This window comes from Suricata suricatta, chromosome 8 (genome assembly GCF_006229205.1).
Source record: "Suricata suricatta isolate VVHF042 chromosome 8, meerkat_22Aug2017_6uvM2_HiC, whole genome shotgun sequence".
In the NCBI taxonomy this organism is placed as follows: domain Eukaryota; kingdom Metazoa; phylum Chordata; class Mammalia; order Carnivora; family Herpestidae; genus Suricata; species Suricata suricatta.
In genome coordinates this window covers 69,253,564-69,276,130 of record NC_043707.1, presented here as the reverse complement: position 1 = coordinate 69,276,130, position 22,567 = coordinate 69,253,564, and the positions used below count along the sequence as shown (strand labels likewise).

General features: G+C 34.7%; 1 protein-coding gene across 3 annotated transcripts in view; it reads left to right on the top strand.

Moving 5' to 3' along the window:
* Positions 1-22,567, top strand: part of PKN2 (protein kinase N2) — a 117,053-nt gene that overhangs the window by 84,294 nt on the left and 10,192 nt on the right. For 2 of the 3 annotated variants that reach the window (XM_029947395.1, XM_029947397.1), the window contains exons 9-18: positions 7,488-7,631; positions 7,950-8,025; positions 8,592-8,766; positions 8,999-9,125; positions 9,582-9,712; positions 9,795-9,870; positions 9,950-10,041; positions 15,193-15,369; positions 20,304-20,366; positions 21,540-21,616. In XM_029947395.1, coding sequence (XP_029803255.1) covers positions 7,488-7,631; positions 7,950-8,025; positions 8,592-8,766; positions 8,999-9,125; positions 9,582-9,712; positions 9,795-9,870; positions 9,950-10,041; positions 15,193-15,369; positions 20,304-20,366; positions 21,540-21,616 — 1,138 coding nt within the window. The remainder of the gene's footprint in view (positions 1-7,487; positions 7,632-7,949; positions 8,026-8,591; positions 8,767-8,998; positions 9,126-9,581; positions 9,713-9,794; positions 9,871-9,949; positions 10,042-15,192; positions 15,370-20,303; positions 20,367-21,539; positions 21,617-22,567) is intronic. The other variant, XM_029947396.1, reaches the window with a different exon arrangement.

Genomic DNA, 22,567 nt, shown 5'->3' with positions numbered 1-22,567 from the left:
GTGGTGTAGAGCTAAGATTTTAACCTACTGTTTTCTACAGAAATTCATTAAGTATGCAGCACTGGGCTATCTTGATTTTAGAGGCCTTGTTTTTAATTACTATGTTGCCTAATCTGATCTGACCTCTACTCCTCTATATTTTAAATCCTTTCGTAGAAGCTTAAAATTTACAAGTTAAAGACCAAATGCTTTTGCAAGTCATACAAAGCCCTTCATGACCTGTCTCTGCCCATCTTCTCATCTTTTATTTCCCAAGGCATTCCTACTTCTGTTCTAGGCTTTAATTAACATGAAACTATTTCCTATCCCTACAATATACAATATGCATGCTTAACTTTGTACATTCTTTCCCCTGACTCCTGTGTTCTCTCCTTTATTCTTATAATTTTATATCTAAAAACCTAATTTGAGCAATTCTTATTTATTCTGATCTTCTTGCTATCTTCCCCTTAGGAAAAATTGGTCAGTTCTCCCTTTTGTGTCATTATACCAATTATATATGCCTCTGTTTTGCCAGGATTTATTTACATTTCCGTCTCCCCAACAAAACTATGATCTGTTTGTGAACAGAACCATATGTTACTTCTCTTTGTATTTCCATAACAGTACTTAGTATAGGTATTCATTAAATATACAACAGAATGACTGAAAATAACTTATGCAAATATATTTTTAAAACTAAAAAGGTTTTTTTTTTTCTTTCTAACAATTTCCCTTCTTTTCTTCCTACTTCAGTTTATGCAGGTAACACACCCTAGTTGGTATAGTGATTCCCAAATGGATTCCCAAAATGACACACATTAGAATCTGAGGGGTGGAGGATATATAATATAAAAAAGTCTTCTTTCTTACCTGCTCCCACCCTCCCACGTGCAACTTAGTCTGACTTATTTCCTTATGGCTTACCAGTTACTGCTCAATAGCACAGTATAGAAATTTTAGCCTTTTTCTACCTCTCCAATCTTTAAAGTAATGTGCAAAGACCTACATTTAGCACAGTGAGAAATACAAAATAGCGAGAAGCATTCTTTCCATAAAGGCCTCTGTGGTCTGGTAGGTTTTAAAAAACAGTTGGAGACAAAATAAAAAACTATCAAATGGTGTTTGAGAAGCTTAGGGAAGAATTCTTCCAACATGAGCATGCATCAAGAATTTAAAAATACATGAGATATAACCACCGTGAGTAAGCAGCAATAGATAATGGGATTATTTGTTATAGAATATAAAATGTTTAAAATATTTAAAAGAGGAATTTGAAAACATGAGCAAAGAGTGAGTGACAAAACGGATCAGGCAGAATTTTTTTTTAAAACAAATAGTAGACATCTGAGATTATCTTCAAAATAATTGGGGGACTGTCAGTCCTCAATTGTTGAAGCTGGGTTGGAAGGAGAGTAAAATAAAACTTGATAAAATACAACATTTTTAATTGAAAACTAAGTGGATGGGCTAAATAACAAAAGAGTTAGTAGATGGAAGCTAGAGCTAAAGAAGCTGCCATGATGCAACCCAAGGTGACAAAGAGATGAACAACGTGAAAGACAGGATAAGAGACAGGAAGAATAGGATGAAAGTGACTAACATACTAAGTGGAATTCCAGAATGAGGGAATGAAGAAAATGAGCCAGTGGTCAGATCTGAAGCAATAATGACCTAGAATTTTCCAGAATTGATGACAAACATTGAATCCTCAGATTTGAGAACACAAGTCCCTAGAAGGATAAATAAAAAGTTATACACATCTAAACTCAAGGGAAAGACCTCTGGGCTGAATTTAGTCAAGAATACCTTTCTGAGGAAGATAGATGTTTAATTTAGTCTTGATGAAAAGAGCATTGGAGTGGTACAAGGGAAAAAGCCATTTGAAGTCTCACATGAAAATATACATTTTGGCAGGGGAATAAGATTTGACATAGGAGCTATGTATGTAAAGACAGAAAAGTTTATAGTAGGTTTGGAATAATAGGGAGTCTTTGGAACTTGTTATACAAAATGAATTTATAAAGGAAGCCGTTCTATATAAACTGTTAAAGCACTAGTTTGTATCATAATTGTTTACTTCTCTCTTATAAAGAGAATCACCCACATCTATAGGGGGCAGACATTTCAAGCAAAGATCATAACATTATATTCTCTATTGTCTCAGTCTTGATCTCTCTTCTCTGTATTTCCCATCCTCCCCAAAGGAGGATGACCTGTCATATTTGGTCCAGCTGGAAAGTCCCCCGTATTGGACTCCTCAACTGAAGAGAGATACTACTGTTCCCTGATATGGTTGTTCTTTGTTTACCCCTAGTGGATTCCAGTGGTCTCCCTTCCCTAGCCTGTGCTTTGCCCCTGGAAGCTGAGAGCTGTGGACTTGAACCACTAGGCTCTGACTTATAATGGTAGACATTTTTAGGAGGTGTGAGGATAGGAGGTGAGGCAGGTCAAGGTATTTGTTTCCCTGTCCCTTTCCCTATTTTCACAGCATTGGTTCAACTATGGCTATGACTCCTGTAGGACAGTCCCTTTTTCCAAGGTCCAATCTGATAACAATTGCCTCTTGCACATTGAGGTGAGGAGTGGTAATGGATGTTTACTGGTGCTACATGTTAGTTGCTTCATCCTTGTTTGTTCTTTAACCTTAATCACACCTCCATAAATAGCCAGGTTTTAAAATTCAGACTCTTTGAGTATGCAGCCTCTTTGCTGCTGAGACCTTAACTGATATTTCTTAAGGTTGTGTTGTCTTCAGAAGCCCATAGAAGGCCAATTAAAGAAGAAATAGAAGACCAGTTAATGTGGTATCTACCATGTTGTACGTTTACAAAGTCTTAACCTTATCTTGGCCCTTGAATTTTCCATGTTCTGCTTCTTGCTTCTTCTTTTTTCTTTTCAGCAGTGGAGCCTAGCTTTCATGTTCTTCTATTAGAGGTTCCCAAACTTTCTCAATTCACAGCATCCTCCGGGTCCTGTTGGGGTTCTTTTGCATTTTTTTACACTGTGTGTCTAGGCCAAAAGAAATATCCAGCAATTCCATTTATTAAGAAGTACTTACTGAGGCACCTGGTGGGTCAGTTCAGTAAGTGTCTGACTGTTGATTTTTGGCTCAGGTCATGATTTCATGGTTGTAAGATCAAGCCCATTGTCAGGCGATACACTGGGCATAGAGCCTGCTTAAGATTCTCTCTCTCTCTCTCTTCCTCTCCTCTTCCCCTTGAGCATGTGTTCTGTCTCTCTCTTTCCCTCTCCCTCTCCATCCCCTCCCCAAAAAAGTCCTTACTAAAAATTTCCTGTACAACAAAGGAAATACCAACAAAATGAAAAGGCATCCTACAGAATGGAAGAAAGTATTTGCAAATTCTATATCTGAAAAGGGGTTAATATTTAAAACATATTAAAATGTCTTATAACTCAGTATCACAAAGATCTGATTTAAAATGTACAGAAAGTGAATAGACATTTTTCTAAAGACATTCACATAGTCAAAAGGTGCATGAATAGGTACTCAACACCACTAATCAAAGAAATGCATGTCAAAACCACAATGAGTTATCACCTAAGACCTGTTAGAATGGCTGCACCAAGAAGATAAGAGATAACAAGTATAGACAAGAATGTGTGGAGAAAAGGGAGCCCTGGTGCACTGTTGGTGGGGATGTAAATTGGTGCAGCCATTATGAAAAATAGTATGGAGGTTTCTCAAAAAATTAAATATAGAACTACCATATGATTCATCAATCCTTCTCCTGGGCATATATTCAAAAGAAATGAAAACAGTATTGAAGAGGTATCTGCACTTCCATGTCCATTGCAGCATTATTCACAATGGCCAAGTTATGGAAACAGCCTGTCAACGGATGAATGGATAAAGAAGATAAGCCAGACAAAGATAGATACTACATAGTATCATTTATATATGGAATCTTAAAAAAAAAAAGAAAAGAAAAGAAAAAGATTAAACACCTAGAAGTAAGAATTACCAAGAGGTAGGGGGTGGGGAAAACATGGAGAGGTTGGTAAAAAAGTTAAAACTTTAGCTATAAAATGAATAAGGTCTGAGCATCCAGTGTATAACATGGTGACTATAGTTAATAACAATACTATATAAATGAAATTTACTGAGGTGATGGAAGTTTTCATTAAATGGGAGGTATCTGCATAGTATATACATATATCAGAGTATCATGATATATATTTAAGTATGTCACAATTTTTTTGTCGGTTATACCAATTTTAAAAGTGGTTACTAAAATACTTAGTCTTATGTTCTAACTAATTAGTATTTTTGAGTAAAAATTTTAAAAGAAAAGAAAGAATTTTTACTTCATTTTTGGTTAACCAGTTACTTACTAATGGAATCTATCTGCCTGTTGTATACTATATAACTTTTCAAAGCATGAACACCACACGCTTATACATTGATTTTTCATGTGGGAAAAATCAATTGTTGAAAACCCAGTTTAGCAAGATAAGATGTCATCAAAAGGAATGTGGTACATTTTGATGTTGAAACTGAACTTAACATGAGCTAATATTTCTTAACAGTGTCCCACATATGTCACTGTGTTTCCTTTGTAAAGTTAAAATTTCCTCCATTGTCCCAGAGTTCCTCACCAACAATTTGGGGAACTTCAGCCTTCTTTGTGCTTCAGTTCTTTTTATACTAGATGTGTGCCAGGTTTTTTAATTGAAGGACATTTTTTTAAGTTGTTTTCCTTCCTCTCCTACATGTAGGGCTGATACAATGTCTTGTTTTCTTTTTTTACTTTCAAGGCCTTATGGAGACTTTAGACAAATCTTACAGGTGCCTTAGATCTTCCACAGTTCTTTCTTGGACCTTAGGTTCAAGTTCATATTAAGACCAAATGAAGCACAAAATTGAGATGGTTTACCAGTACTGCCCATCAGTAGCTCTTATTATAGTGCTCACCTATTTTAGTGGTGGTTTTACTCCATCTAGAATTTTGTTGCTTTTACAGTTTGACAGTTAAAAGATGTTTTAGCTTTATAGAACTGGTCTGCTTCATCTGGAAACTTGCCAGCAAATGAGCAGTCACACAGTTTAAATTCTATAAATATTAGGGACATCTCTTTATATAAAAAGTATTTTCCTTTTTAGGTGCTGTATCCCTGCTTTACCTATCCAGATTACACTAGATGTTAGAGACTAAGTAGGTTTGGGGTTCCTTGAAACAGTGTGTGGAGTATTGACATAAAATAACATTAATCTGCTCTAGATCATAGTCCTCCTCCCCCTTAAATTGTGCAGTCTTATTTCCCAAGGAACAATGCAAAGTAACAAAAAGTGATTAAATTTATACCTAAAACCTCAAAGTAGAACTCTAGGAAAGCTAGCCTAAGGCCTTCCACTCAAATTTTAGATTTTTCTAACACACTTCAGTTTAAAGCATGGAAAGAAGAGAAAGCAGAAACAGAAATGAGTCGATATGTTTTACCAGAGTGGCTAAAATAAATATAAATAAGGTGATTGGACCTCTTCTCACCCAGAGAAAGAGATAATCTTAACCATGTGTCAAATGTTAGCCATGTGAAAGTATAAGTAAGAACTTCTTACAGGTACTAATTTTGTCCCCAGCATCTGTGTCCCTTGCATCTGATTCATCACAGGTCTTTCTCCCTGATGTGGTAAAATAAGATAGGAGGAAGTATACCTCTCCTCTTTTAGTTGAAACAGTGTAGTGTAAATCACCAATCCCTGGTTCAGTTATCCATTCAGTTTATTTCCCAAAACACTTAAACTTTTAACTTGAATGGATGCCATTTGCTGATCTTAAATTCTACTCATACTTCCCCTTTCATGACAAGTACTAAGAAATGAAGTAAGAGGCCCTGGGTTCACATATTGCCATAGAACATTTTTCTGATGAGATCTGGTCTGATGAGATCTGGCATATTGTGTCTTGACTCATTTTTTTGCCCTGTTCTGTTTTTTGTAAGTGTTTTTTGTATTCATTTGCATCAACTCATTATTTAAAGTCAGAAGATTTGTTGGGTGTACTAGGAGCTTATGTAATAGGCATAAGTTCCTAAATTGAAAGTTATCATATGAAAGAAGTAATTTATTACTTTCTTGAGCCTCAGGGGGAAAATGTTTATCTCTTCTTGTGAATGGTTTGCAAAATCATAGAGAAGTCTGTTGCTTTCTAATTAGAATGTATGTAGAGTTAATGGCTGGACCCCCAATTTATAAGCTGTGTTCTACACTAATTATGTTCTCATTATTGTTAAAGCCTTAAATATGGGGTTACCTGGGTGGTTTAGTTGGCTGATTTCGGCTCAGGTCATAATCCTAAGGTTGTGGGATAGAGCCCCACATCAGGCTCTGTGCTGAATATGGAGATTCTCTCTCTCTCTCTCTCTCTCTCTCTCTCTCTCTCTCTCTCTCTCTCTCTCTCTCTCTCTCTCTCTCTCTGTCACTCTGTCACTGTCTCTCTCTCCATCTCTCTCTCTCTCTCCCCCTTCCTCCTCTATCCCTCTCTAAAATTAAAAAAAAAAATAAGTGCACCTGGGTATCTCAGTTGGTCAATCATCTGACTACCCATTTTGGCTCAGGTCATGATCCCCAAGTCATAGGATCAAACCCCATATTGGCATCCATACTGAGCATGACACCTGCTTGAGATTCTCTCTGCCCCTCTCCTATTCGTGCACGTGTGCCTTCTCTCTCTACAATTAATAATAATAAAAATAGTCATTAAAGACAAGTATGTTTTTCCACATAAGCATTATTGTTAATGATTATAGAGTATTCCCTGATATGGATATTGTATAATAAACTTGTCTCTAGTTTTTGGACATTCAGTTTGTTGCTAACTTGCTGCCTTTTGCAGGGAGGACAAGGGGGGGATTTTGTAATAAATGAACATCTTTTTGTATAAACTTATTCTGAATTTCCCTTTTGCCCCCTACCTGCATAGGCCCCTGCTATCACTAGTCCTATTACCTGGTGGTATTCTTCTGAAGATTAAATGATCTAATACTTCAAAGTGGTTAGCACAACGTGTGGCACACTGTAAGTGCAGGATAAATGCTGTTTGTAGACCTTTCCCTAATTCAGCATGGGGGCAAGGAAATACGACAGTTTGAAATGGGTTCTTTGAGGAGAGCACTGAGGTCTCTAAGCCGTAGCACAGCAAGTGATACCAAGTAGAGAAGGAAAATCTGAAAAACTGAAACTGTTACATGGCAAAGAGTCTCTTTGGTTATTCATCTGTATTGGTCGTTCCCAGTTATGTATTCTTTATATAAAAGGAATGTCTTAGCTAGAGATCGTGGGATTATAAATTCTTCCTTGGAGTTAAAATACATGTTTGTTAAAATAACGTAGAGAAACATTACAAAGCACTCCTTAAAATCGTGCACCTTTTATGTGTGTTATCTTTGTTTACTGTATTTGTATTTTATATTTTTTGTAATATTTTATTCAAGTGTGTGTCCAATCATGTCTTCTCTGTTATCTTTATTTTTTTTAATTATCCTAGTCACGTGAACTGGAAATTTCAGTTTATTGGCGTGATTGGCGATCTCTGTGTGCTGTAAAATTTCTGAGGTTAGAAGATTTTTTAGACAACCAGCGGCATGGCATGTGTCTCTATTTGGAACCACAGGGTACTTTATTTGCAGAGGTAATAAATGTATTTTAATAAATGTGCATCACTATAATTGGAATTATGTATGTAGGCATCATGACATAGAAGTAGAAAGAGAATTAGGTTGAACAATAGACAACTTGAATCCTTGGCTCAATTCTACTACAGCATAAGTGTATTACCTTAAGACAAATCATTATCCTCTCTAGGTCTGTTTTTTCACCTAGAAAATGAGAAGTTGGGCTTAAATTATATCTAAGATTCTCAAGTTTTCAGTACTTAGAAGTTAAATGAATTTCATGAAGCATAAATCCAAAGCTATATTCATGTCGACTTAAATCTTCTTCACTACAGGTTACCTTTTTTAATCCAGTTATTGAAAGAAGACCTAAACTCCAAAGACAAAAGAAAATTTTTTCAAAACAACAAGGTAGTTACTAAGGAATCAAATACAGTTTCTTTTGGTGTATTCTTAAATATGAAAAATCTACATTTAAAAGTAATACCCAACTTTGATTTTTGTTTTCCTTTTATTTGTTCATTTCTAACTTTTTATTAAGGAATATTTAAAACATCTTTAATAGACTCACCATCACTCAGTCTCAATAGCATTCACCTCATGGCCAGCTTTGTTTCACTGTATTCCATCCACATACTACTTTGTCAGATTATAAGAAGCAAACCTAGACCTTGTATTGATTCATCCATAAATACAGTTAGTATCTCTAAAAGATAATTCTTTTATTTTTAGAGAATTCTTTTTTAAAACTTAGCCACATATCATCCCTAGACTTAAAAAAAAAGTGCTTTCTTGTTTATTTTTAAAACTATTTTCACTGTTTTGCACTAGCTTTAATAACAAATAGTTACCTATTTTTAAGTGACAAATTTTGTTCTTCATAAATTGTAAACCAATGAAAATGAATTTTCAAATTGTGGCTTTTGGTAATATATAAAAAATTACTTATTCTATTTTCTTTACTTACAATATCCCAGGCAAAACATTTCTCAGAGCTCCTCAAATGAATATTAATATTGCCACTTGGGGAAGGCTGGTGAGAAGAGCTATTCCAACAGTAAATCATTCTGGCACCTTTAGCCCTCAAGCTCCCGTGCCTGCTACAGTGCCAGTGGTTGATGTACGCATCCCTGAACTCACACCTCCAGCTGGGTATGTGTCTAAGATTTTTAAGCATCACTTTTATAAAACAGTGACTGCAACATTCATGCATATTGTTTACAGTGGGTCTATTAAAAATCTGATTTTTTCAAAACAGTATTTTGAAATTAGTGTTCTACTTTAAAAAAAATTTCAAAATAAAATTGTTTGCTTTAATTTGAAAGCTGTTTAAAATGTATACTTTTGATTACTGTTTTTGGTGAATTGCTTTATCTTCTATAAGTGATTCTACAGTAACCAAATTGGACTTTGATCTTGAACCTGAACCTCCTCCGGCCCCACCACGTGATTCTTCCCTTGGAGAGATAGATGAATCTGCTGAATTAAGGGATTCGGATACACCAAGACAGGCAAGGCATTTTAAACCTTGTATAATTCCTTTTCGCCAAATGAATTACCATTTCAATTAAAAGTTGCCCATGTGAACTATGTTTTTATGTTTCTTGTGTGTGAAACATAAAACCTCTGGATGCTCGTGGGCCAGTAGAGATTGACTAGGCTGCTGAAGCCTGAAGCATAGGACCGTGGTTGATGTTCGAGGATATGTGGCCTCAAACACTCTTCATCTTCTAACTTGGTCAACATGATTCCAGAATATGCGTTGAAAGTGACAGTAACGTGTGCATTTTTAAATTTCTTAGGTGTGATGTAGAATTAACAACTGTTAAGACGAAATGTTCAATATCTGAATTTTACTTTTCTCACTAGTATTTTTATTGACTTTTGACATTTTTAAACTTCATCTTTACCAAATAAGTTGTTTTCTTAATGCTTCTATGATTTGATGAGTATTTAATATTTTACAGGATTCAGAAGCTCTTTTTGCTATTGAGAATGACAGAAATAGTATACTTCCAAAATCTCAATCTGAATATGAGCCTGATATTCCTCAGCCAGGCCTAGGATACAGTGGTATTCGAGAACTTGAGGACAGAAGGTGAAGAATATATACACAGCTTTGCTAATACACGTTTGGGCCCATATTTTTGCCTTATTTTTAATTGACATACTGTTTTCAGATCTCAACAGATGTTTCAGTTTAATCTACAAGACTTCAGATGCTGTGCTGTCTTGGGTAGAGGACATTTTGGAAAGGTAATCTTTTTAAGTTTTCTTGGAATGACTTCAAAAGTAATAACTCAGATAGAAAATACCTATTTTAATCTCATTACAGGTGCTTTTGGCTGAATATAAACACACAAATGAGATGTTTGCTATAAAAGCCTTAAAGAAAGGAGACATTGTGGCTCGAGATGAAGTAGACAGGTTCGTTTTTTTTTAATGAAACTGTATTTTTCTGAAGTTTTAGTATAAGATCATGAAAATTAATGTATATTTTATAACAACAGAACTTTCCATTTCTGTAATACATGAAGAAACTAAATTGACATATCTGTACTTGACATAAGGTAGGCATTATTGTTTTTCTTTCTAGTCAACTTCTCCTTGTGACAGTTTACTGGTTAATGTGTACCAAGGAAAAATGATGATGTGTTTAAATTAATTCTGTTAAGTTTTTAATACTTGGAGATGTTAAAGCGTTTATATGGAATAGGAATTGTTACTCATCTGTGGTCGGGTGATACTCTTTCCCATTTCATATTACAGAAGTAATACAATGTCTTTTACAGGTAATCTGACTTAATTGAATAGTTAATATATTCTGCTTTATAAAATGCACCTATATCTATTTTTTCTTTCATTTTTCTTAAAATGGTATGTTTTGACCAGAGCATCTTACCTTTCTGGGTTTAATAAATATAAATTGATATTGATACATTTTTATATACAATTTTTAAAATGCAAGGACTTTGGGAGTAGTACTGTAATTAGGTTAGAGAACATGCTTTAAAAAGACTATCTTAACAGGGTGACTAAAGACAAAATTATTGTATAACAAGTGGCATATTTACATGCTCTTTTTTAATTTTTTAAACTTTTTTTTTGAGAGAGAGCGTAAGCAGGGGGAGAGGCAGAGAGAGGGAGACACAAAATCCAAAGCAGGCTCCTGGCTCAGCACACGGTCAGCACAGAGCCCGACACGGGGCTCAAACCCATAAACACAAGATCATGACCTGAGCCGAAGTCAGATGCTCAACCGACTGAGCCACCCAGGCAACCCACAGGTGGCATATTTATTACAGAAATAGACTTCCATTTGATATTTACAAGCAGGATTTTTCTTAAGTTCCTTGGAAGCATCAGTTGATATTAATAGAAGACAGCCCTGGATATGAAAAGAGCCTGGTACTAAGAATGAGAAGAATGATTTTTCTACTTCTGGTTGTTCCTTAATTAAGGATTTAACCCCAGAGCAATTCACTGAACACCTTTAAACCTCAGTTGACCTGCATGTTTTAACACATATTTTTTTTTATAATGCTTGCCTTAATAAATTATATTAAATGCCATTAAGTGTGTGTATACACACACACACACACACACACACACGTATATATGCATACACACACCAGATTGCTATTGTTAATATTTTTTCCATCAGAATTAGGAATAGATCTTGAGAATGAAGTTTTCCTTTATGTAAAAAATATTTTCCTTTGGATTTGCCTATTTATTTTTTACCTGTTATTCATATCCTTCAATTACATCAAAATAAACTCTTTCTTGATATATAAAACTATTCAGAGAGGATTATGCTGAATATTTATGCAATATTCTGTGCATCATGTGATAGGTTTAGAACTATATTTTACAGAAGTAGTTGGTTAAAGCAAGCCTTTACTTTTGTCAGTTTGTTTATAACTGCAATAATAGATGGGTCAAATATTTTTCTTTTATGGAACAGTGTTTCCTTTATTCCAGATCTGTGAATAGTAAATTCATTGTTTTCCGGCTACCTCTGTTAATCCCGATGATTTGTATAGCTTTCTGCTACATTGTTACCACTTTGAGTCAAGTCTTTACAGAAGAACACTTTCTAATTAAATCTAACAGAATAACATTAATATTATTATTAATGAAGAATGTCCAGATCTGAGGATGTAGCTTTTGCCAGACTGTAGGCTGTTTACTCTTACTGAAAATTAGTCCAGCCTTGGTGAAAAGTTGAGGAGTGATCCTTACCTAACTTCAGTTATAAATCCACGTATTCCATAACATGGAAGTAAAATAACTTCCAGTAGGTATAAAAACAGAAATGGAAAATCTCTATAAAAATTTGAGGAAGGCAGCAAAACGGAGCAATTAGGGAACCTAGCTGGCTCAGTCAGTTAAGCATTCGACTCTTGATTTTGACTCACATCATGATCTCACAGCTGTGAGATCGAGCCCCGCCTCCGTCTCCACAAGGGCTTGATACCTGCTTAAGATTTTCTCTCTCCCTCTCCCTTACTCACATTCTCGCTCTCTCCCTCTCTCTCTCTCTCTCTCTCTCTCTCTCTCTCTCAAAAAAAAAAAAGAGGGTGGGGGGAGCAATTAGATGAAGTCAAGAAAAAATAATTTATAAAATTAAAAAATCAACATGTTTTTAAAAGTAATATATATAAGTTGTAATTCTGAATAGTAAATAACTCAAACTAATAACTAAGCAGAATCTTTTATATTCTCTTCCTAATTCATCCTTTTGATAGATCCGTAGAATTCAATGTTATTACATATTATTACAACTTTTGCTTTAAATCAATGTTTCCAAAATATTTAATGCTACTTAGTGACAGTTTTTCTTTTGATGTTTTCTTTCTCTAGTCTGGATTTTATGATTTTACTTTTAAAAACTGCCTTTTTAAAAAGATAGATCATAGAAAATTCCAAATCAACCTCTTTTCAAAACTAAAATTATGGACTAACTCCAAAGTAATGTAATTCATGTACAAAGATTACATTCTCTACCTACCGTTCATAGAACATTCTCTGTGAGTCCCATTTATGCCCAGTCCTGAGTCAAAATGATAAATTTATGTCCCTGTAGTACCTCCTCACTCGGCTTCCTTCTCTTACCAGTTCATATTTCAAGATAACAGAAAAGGGCTGGAAGAATCATTTTGCAGTCATAGAACAAAAGCACAGCTAAACATATTATGTATGTAGATATATTTATTTATATTTAAAATCTATATAAAAATACGATTGATTTCTAAGATCTTAACTTTATTAACAATGTTGTTTTCCAGTGATCAAAATAACTATACAAGTTTTTAAGTTTCTAGAACATGTCATAAGGTACTGAACTTTGTGTACATAAGGAAGTACACAAAAACTGTTAGGATGGAACTAGTAACTTAGGGAAATAAGACATAAGTACATTAGTTATGTAAATAAAGAGGCTAGATATGTTTGAGTTTACACAGTACAGACAGCAGCTCAAAGAAAGGGGAACCTCATGAGGGGTTGATGGTTTTAGGTAAGGCCTTATAAAGAGACTGGATTTGTGCTCCTGTTTGGCAGCAGGAAGATACTTGGGAATATGGAGAAAAGTTAAATGACAGTTTAGAGGGAAATGTTCTGGATAGAAGGAATAAAATTTGAAATTTTGAATAAGGTTGGACTGTTTCATGAACTTTTAAAGGAAATATACAATTAAAAAATAATAAAAATAGGCAAGTTTTTTGATCTTAGTGTTTTAAAATAGCATTATTAATGCTTTTATTTTTTAAATTAAAACATCTCTTAGATTTTTATTATTTTTGTTAAATTCAAAATGCCAAACTTGAGAGGCTAATGTTAAGAGGGAGGTAGATCCATTCTTCTTTCTTTTGGGTTTTTTAAGGAGTTATTTTTAAAAGGTAATTTTAAAGATAATGTATTTATTTGTATATACAGACTACATTGCTAGGACAAAAAAATCAAATAGAATTTTGAAAACATTTAAAGAGTATACCTGTTATGTAGAAGGAACGTGGAAAAAATTTTTTAACATTTATTTATTTTTGAGAGACAGAGAAACAAAGCATGAGCAGGTGAGGGACAGAGAGAGAGGGAGACACAGACTCTGAAGCAGAATCCAGGCTCTGAGATGTCAGCACAGAACCCGATGCAGGGCTCAAACTCATGAACTGAGAGATCATGACCTGAGCTGATGTTGGCCACTTAACCGACTGAGCCACCCAGGTGCCCCAAAAAAGTGCCTATTTTAATTAGAAACATAAGTATAGGGGTGCCTGGGTGGCTCAGTCAGCTAAGCACCTGATGTCATCTCAGGTCATTATCTCATGGTTCCTAAGTTTGAGTCTGCATTGGGCGCTCTGCTCTCAGCACAGCCTGCTTTGGATCCTCTACCTCTCTCTCTCTGCCCTCCCCAATACATGTGCTCTGTCTCTCTGTCTCTCTCAAAAATAAATAAACATTAAAAAAAACCCTTAATTGAATTGTTCATAAATGGTTATTAGTATCTTTATTTTGATCAGGTGCTTAAAATAAGTTAATTCCAATTTGTATTTAAATAATATTTTACCCAGTTTTCTTCTACATTGAGTTCTAAAGTCAGGTTGACTTACTAAATATTTTCAAGGAAAGGAAGAAAGGTATCTTTTACTGTGTAGGCAAATTTAACATTCCAGTGTCTATATGATTGACCACTGTTCTTGGTATCAGCTTATAAAGAGCCAAAAGCTGCTACAAAGGCAAAACCTGTGATTGCTATAGATTTTATAAATTAGATTATTCTCAATGAGCTTCCTTGCAGTATGTTAATTAATAGAATTCTCTATGTACTTCTTTATTTTCCAGTCATCCTTGTAAATTAAAATTTTATGCATCATACATTTACCTTTCAACTTCATATATTATTTGAGAAAATATTTAAATACCATAGCATATAACTTGATAAATACTGTCCTTGAAATTACCTTCATCACAAATTTTATATTTTTTTAAATGATTCTTTAGGTCACTATATTCTCTCACCAATTCCCAATAAAATCACCCTGAAGTAAGCCTTTTCTAATTAACCAGTAGCCCTGTATGTGCTACTCTGATGCAATCAGTGTCAACTCTAATTTTTATGTGATTCTAATCATATATTTTAGTTTCCATTAATATATTTCTTTTCTTCTTTTTTTTATTTTGAGAGAAAAAGAGAGCATGAGCAGGGGAGGGGCAGAGGGAGAGAGAATCCCAAGAAGACTCTGCACTGTCAGTACGGAGGCCTATTTGGGGCTTCAACTCATAAACCATGAGATGATGACCCGAGCCGAAAATCAAGAGTCCAGTACTTAACCAACTGAGCCAACAATGTGCCCTGAGTTTTCATTAATGTATTTCAGTTAATGTTTTATATATCAAATAGACCAGATTTTTCAAAGCATTTATAGCAAAACTAAGACATATTTTATGGTTTTAAAGTTCTAATCGGTAAGAACTTTGCTTATTTTAGAGTTCAGTAATGTTTTTAAAGACTATTACTTCCAACCAGAACTTTTTTTGACAAACCTATTGATTTATAAATATTTTCTCTTACAGCCTGATGTGTGAAAAAAGAATTTTTGAAACTGTGAATAGTGTAAGACATCCCTTTTTGGTGAACCTTTTTGCATGTTTCCAAACCAAAGAGCATGTTTGCTTTGTAATGGAATATGCTGCCGGTGGGGACCTAATGATGCACATTCATACTGATGTCTTTTCTGAACCAAGAGCTGTGTGAGTATGCTTTAGACGTTTCTCTTAACCAATTTTTTGCTAAGAAGGAAAAAAGCTCTGAGAATTTTTTTCCTTCCAAGTAGAAAATAGATTTCTGCAAAGAATATTAGAACTCTACTTATCTACCTTTTTTGCCATATATAAAATCTATCTGTTTTACTTTGTTGTCCATGTTGAAAATTTTATGGAGTACCCTAAATCATACTTGATAATTTAGATGAACAGTTTAAGTTCATTTTAGTAAAATACCTTCTTTTTCTCTGTTACATTCTTCCTAGGGAATGCCATCTAGACCCATGGCTGTATTTTTTTTTTAACCTTTCTTTTTTTAGAACCATGGCTTTAAATACTTAACTATACTCAGAGTACATTGTTAAGTGAAAAAACATAATATGAAAGAGTCTCTATCAAGTATTTGTATGAAATATTTGTATTTGCATTTTAAAAGATAATTAATCACGTATATTAAGCATTGTTTGCATGTGCTTAATATATCTCTGAAGGAATATAAAAGAAACTTGTATACATATTTCCTTCAATGAAAGGTATAGAAAGCAGACGTTTCACTCTTTTTGTAGTATTTTAATTCACTATTACATGAAGGTTGTGCTTCTTCAAATGCATAAAAATAAGTAATAGGAAATGTTTGTGATTAAATATACATGTGTATATATTTTAGCCCTACTGTTATCCCAGTTTTGTAGCTCTTAAATGGTAAAGCTAGGATTTGATCTTAGGAAAGTGCTCTGAATAGTCACACTCTGTATGCTGATGTTTTCCAACTTTATATCTCCAGCCCTGACCTCTTCCCTAAACTTCCAACCCTAGTAACATTCAACACCAACTTGACTTTTCCCTTCATATGACTTAATAAGTATTTCTCTTTGCAGACTAAATACCTGATTTTTCCCCTTTCCCCCAACCTTACACACTAGTCCCAGACCCGCTACTCTAATAATCGTCTTAATAAAATGCCGTACCAGTTGTTCAATCCAAAAGATAGGGAGTCATTTTTTTAAAGCTTTATTTTATTGAATTCCAGTTAGCTAATATGCAGTGTTATATTAGTTTCAGGTGCACAATATAGTGATTCACAATTTCATGCATCCATCACCTGGTACTCATCACAAGTGCACTCCTTAATTCCTATCACCTATTTAGCCCATAACCATCCTCCCCACCCACCCACCTCCCCTCTGGTAGCCATCGTTCCCTACAGTTAAGAAATCTATTTCTTGGGGCGCCTGGGTGGCTCAGTCAGTTGAGCATCCAGTTTTGGCTCAGGTCATGATCTCAGTTCGTGGGTTCGAGCCCCATGTCGGGCTCTTTGCAGACCGCTAGCTCAGAGCCTGAAGCCTGCTTCCAATTCTGTGTCTCTCTCTCTCTCTGCTCCTCCCCTGTTCACACTCTGTCTCTCTCTCTCAAGAATAAGTAAATGTAAAAAAAAATCGATTTCTTGGGACTCCTGGGTTGCTCAGTCAAGCATCCAACTTCAGCTCAGGTTGTGACCCCATGGCTTGTGGGTTGGAGCCCCGCGTCAGGCTGTGCTGGCACCTCAGAGCCTGGAGCCTGCTTCGGATTCTGTCTCACTCCCTTTCTACCCTTCTCCCGTTCACTATCTCTCTGTCTCTCGAAAATAAACAGTTTAAAAAAATTTTTTTAAATCTATTTCTTGATTTGAGGGAATTATTCTTTTGGGGTTTTCTTTTTTTGAGGGAATCATTCTTGATTCTTTTTCCCTCCAATGCAGCATCCAAATTATTAGCAAGTCTGATCAACCTACTTTCAAAGCATCCTAAATCCTAAAAATCATAAACTAACAGTAAACCTCTACTTATCTATATTTATCAGTTATCTGTATTCCGACAACTGTCATTTGTGTAGCATTTCACTTTTACTCCTTTATTTATTTGATTCTCATCATGACAAATAAAAGTATATAGAGCAAATAGTAGTACTATCATACCTTCAAGTTTCAGATGAAGAATAGAGGGATGGGGCACCTGGGGGCTCAGTTGGTTAAGCATCCGACTTTGGGTCAAATCATGATCCCAGGTTCATGAATTGAAGCCCCACATTGGGCTCTGGGCTGACAGCTCAGAGCCTAGAACCTACTTCAGATTCTGTATCTCCCTCTCTCTCTGCTCCTCCCCTGCTTGTGTGCGCGCTCTCTCTCAAAAGTAAATAATAAACATTTTTTTAAAAAAGGAAGAAACAGGGATTCGTTCCAATGGTTAGTGAAACTTTCAAAATGGAGACAGAAGCCGGAAAATAAAAGGCATTTCCTGAATATTTAAAAATTAAAAGCAGAGCGTCTAGACTACCCTGTCCTAACTGCACATGGGAATTTGTTTCTGTTGTTGTTTTAAAGAAATTTACAGTACAGTTCTGCTTTAAGGAACTTGTACTTTTGCTAAGAATACAAATTATATACAGATGAACCAGTTAAGCCCAATGAAATAAAAATAAAATTCTGGAGCATCTGGGTGGCTCAGTTGGTTGAGTGTTCAACTCTTGATTTCGGCTCAGTTCGTGACCTCATAGATTCTGAAATCGAGCCTTGTGTCCAGCTGCACACTGATAGCACATGCACTCTCTCTCTCCCTCTCAAAATAAATAAACTAAAAAAAAAAATAGGGGCTCCTGGGTAGCTTGTTTGGGCGTCCAACTTCAGCTCCAGTCATGATCTCACAGTTTCTGAGTTTGAGCCCCAAAACAGGCTCTGTGTTAACAGCTTAGAGCCTGGAGCCTGCTTCAGATTTTGTGTCTCCCTCTCTTTCTGCCCCTACCCCACTCATTCATTTTCTTGCTCTCTGTCTCTCAAATAAATATTAAAATATAAATAAAAAAGAATAAAATGCTACATTGCAGTACTTCAAATCTGAAGTACCTCCCTCTGATTAGATCCCATTGGATTATATGAGATCTCACCTCAAATGTTATTTCTTTGAAATCCTTTCCTGAGTACTCTGTCTACAATACCACTACATCACTAATGTCCAAAGTATATCAGTGTTATGCTATGTTCTGTTATCTCCGTAGCACTTTGTTTCTACCTAAAATCATCTATTTTTTAACTTTTTATTGTCTGTCTCCCCTTACTAAAAGGGGGAAGGATGTCTATTCTGTATATTAGTGGAACACACTGTGGTGTGAAAAATGGTTTGTTTCCTAGCTTTGCACCTTTCGACAAAATAGTTACTCTCTCTAAAAGCTTCACTTTCTATTTCTGTCAAAGATTTAAAGCTTCGATTTGAAGGTTAAATAAGCTAATAAGTAAAAATATCTAACATATATTTGACACATAGCATAGTAAGCATTTAGTAAAATATATATTTTAAACTATACCCATTATTTATTGCGTGTCATTAGGGCAATTTATTTACAAAAAAATGAAATAAAAGAAATTAAGGTATTTTTATAATTTTTATAATACTTTTTGTCACCAAAATAAGTTAGCCAAAATCTTCTGTATAAAAGTAAGCAATTTTGGAATCACATATGTTTTAATGGGACTTGAGCTAAATTCTTCAGACTTTGAACAAATAATTATGTAAGATCTAATGTATCATCAAATATTTCTAAATATTTGCACTTTAAATTCTGCTAAATCATGGTTCCATTTTTTGTAAAAATAAGTAAACGCAAGACATAGCTAAATTATCTACTCGTGCATTCTAAAAGTTTGACGAACATTCACCAAACCAATAAAAGTAGTTATCTCTAGAGACGATAGTGGCATTGAGGTGAGATGGATAGATGGATCAATGAAATACGGTGCTTTGAGGCCAGGCGTATTACGTATACTTGATAGAGAAAATACCTATGTACTATGTGCATAATTAACTGAGTCTAAGTGTTTCCTTATAGCCTATTCTGCACTGAAAACAGATCTGCGTTTTTAAATTCATTTGTTTATTACCTACCTTCTCATTCAGTAAGCCTGCCATGTTTCAGGCATTATTCTAAAAATTTAGGATAATGCAAAAGACAAACATGGTCCTATTTTTCAAGAGTTAATATTCTACCTGGACTCAAGCTTGCCTAAGATCCAAACCCATTAATCCAATTTTTTCACCTGCCCCAAGACATTCAAAGTCAACCTAAGCCAACCTCATTTTTCCCACAAAACTTTGGCTACTTCTCTGTCTCTTTACACTAAGGAAACTTTAAGAGTCATCTTAAGTTTTTCCTTCTCCTTCATCCTCTACTGCTAGGGAGACACCAAATCTTGTGCTAGTTTTAAAGTTTCTCTTGAATCCATCTCGTTACTCTCTTTGTTGCTACTACATTGGAGGTTCTCATGATCTGTCATCTGTACCTGCACAGTAGCCTAATCTCTTTGTTTTTCCTCTGGGTATCTACCTATTTCTACTCCAACCTTCATACTACGCACAAAAATCTAACAAAAGTGATCATTCTGCTCTGATTTAAATGGTGTGATTCTTTATCATAAAAAAAGAAATTTCCGTATCCATAATATGGCATTTAGGGCCCTCCACAACTTGACCTCAGGCCGTCTTTTCACCCTTGTCTCCCACTTCTTCCCCATATCTTATTACTTCAGCCACAAAAACACTTGTTATTGGTTATCAAAGGTGCCTTTTACACCTCTGTTGCTTTCTGTTGTAGGAAATGCACTGTATTTCCCCGATGAAAGTTCTACCTTTCACACTGTCCTTCTGTCCTTATGGTAAATTGTATTTTTCCAGATCAGATGTCTACTCTGGGGACTTTAGTGACTGACAAAGTTAATGGTTCCCATTGTAGACATTGTATCTTTTGGACATGTCTTACTGTGTCTGGCTCATACTGAGGACTAAATAAGTATTTGTGAAATTAGTTTACTACAGAATTCTGTTTTGAAGCATAAAATTGCATACTGGGATTCAACTGCAGTGGAATTTATTAAACCTTTTTATTTCTTCAAACAGATTTTATGCGGCTTGTGTAGTTCTTGGGTTGCAGTATTTACATGAACACAAAATTGTTTATAGGTGAGTAAAGTTTTGACACTTTCTAATGTCTTTGGTGTGAATTTGAATTAAAAATAATTAAGGATATTTTGTGTTTAGCCAGCTTTTTAATTTTCTCTTTCAAATGATAAGTGACCTCTAACAATGTTAAACTCCAATTTTGAAATAAAAAGCTACACAATAATTATATGAAGAACCTCTTTATTGCTGTTCTTCTGCCCATTACCTAATTAAAATAGTCAAATTATAAGTTGAGCTCTGATAACAGAATTCACTATAATAATCTTCAGTCTGGTGAATATTTTATGTTCAACTGATCTACTGCAGAGATCTTTGCAGAAAACTTTAATAGACCAATACTACTACGCAAAATTTGTCCACGATAAAATAAGTAGCATGTACCAGAGTATAGAACATCACCCTGCTTCCTTAAGTCTTGCTGTCAACTAAACACTGTACTTGGTGACACAGCTGCCTTATGTACTAATATAAGCTCCTTATCAAGTTGCAGACTAGCAACAAATAATAGCCCAGCAGCCAAGCAGTGGACCACACTTTGAATAGCATTGCTCTAGACTAGACAAATTCAGGAAGGCTAGTAAGGAGACCATAAACATCAGTGTATTCAAACTTCTAACAATATATCCAAGGTAAGGGTTTCCTCATGGTCCTATTTTACTCAAAGGATAAAATGTTTTTAACTTAATTCTTAATCAATCTTGGTCATTGATAGCTTTCTCTTTATTTTGCATTATTCTCTTAGAATGTTAAACCTGCCCTCTTGATACCTTGACAGTTTCTTCTTACAAATGGTGTGTAGAAGAACTTCAAACTTAGTCCAGATCTGACTATCTCAGATAACGGATTAATAAACCCAAAGTTAAAAATACTTGAACTCCTTCAATGCTTTTAAAATACATATTTAAGAAGATCAAACATTCCTTTTTAAAATACATTTATTTCTATATAATGGGGAAAATTATTCAGAAACTATATTACATAGAGTAATAAATTTGCCAAAAGTAACAAAAGCGAACATCTATAATGTAATATTTAAATCTCAAATCATAACTTGAAAAACTCATTTTTATTAGAAAGGCACAGTTACTGTAGAAATTATTTTTGTCCTACATTATCTGCTGATTTTATTTGATTTTTTTTTCATTTTGCTTTTTTTCTTTTTATCCTGAACAGAGATTTGAAATTGGATAACTTATTGCTAGATACAGAGGGCTTTGTGAAAATTGCTGATTTTGGTCTTTGCAAAGAAGGTAATTGGATATATTAAAGTTTGTTTTCTAATGGTGTGCTATTCCTTTGTACTTTGGGAGTTTTCAACTTTGTGGAAAACAAAATATATTTTTAACTTTATTCTTTGTTAAGACATTATGGGCTGTTCATGTAATCTAATTATCACATTATCAAGAATTTTGTGATTATGAATACGTTAAGTTTTCAGAAAATATAAAAACTAAGATCCTTTTTTATGGGGACGCCTGAGTGGCTCAGTCAGTTAAGTGTCTGACTCTTAATTTCAGCCCAGGCCATGATCTCCCATGTGCCACACTGTGCATAGAGTCTGCATGAGATTCTCTCCCCCTCTCCCTCTGACTCTCCCCCCCACACATGTACACACACACTCTCCCCCGTCTCTCTTTCTAAAAAAATAGATAAAAATTCTGTCACTACTCTGAGAAAGCACTGATTAAGCCACTTTTTTTTTTTTACTTTGCTGGGACTATAAATTACATAGGCCTGATGAATTCTGTCCAGCTTCTTAAAACTTCTAACATTTTTAAATAGGAAGAAAATATGCATATATCTGAGAATCTTTTCTATATATTCAAAAACAAACAAGTAAACTGGGGAAATAAGAAATCAGAGGTGGCATTAGGTATAAAGACCATAGGTTTAGGCTCCATACAGTCCTAGTTTTGAATCCTGGCTTTGCCACTTACTTGCTGTGTCTTTGGATGAGTTCTTTTGAATCTCATTGAGTCTGTTCCTCAGATATAAAATTAATATAATGCTTTTTGTTTAAGAGTATTTCAAGAATTGGATATATGTGGCACAGTGTCTAACATGAGTAAATAGGTATTGTTATCTTGACATTTAATAAATACATTACATTGTAATGAACATTGTGTTCCCCCTTCTACACAAGCTTCTTGTTTCTCAGTCAGCTTTGTTTTCATAGCACAGTATGAAGTGCTTGGCACATC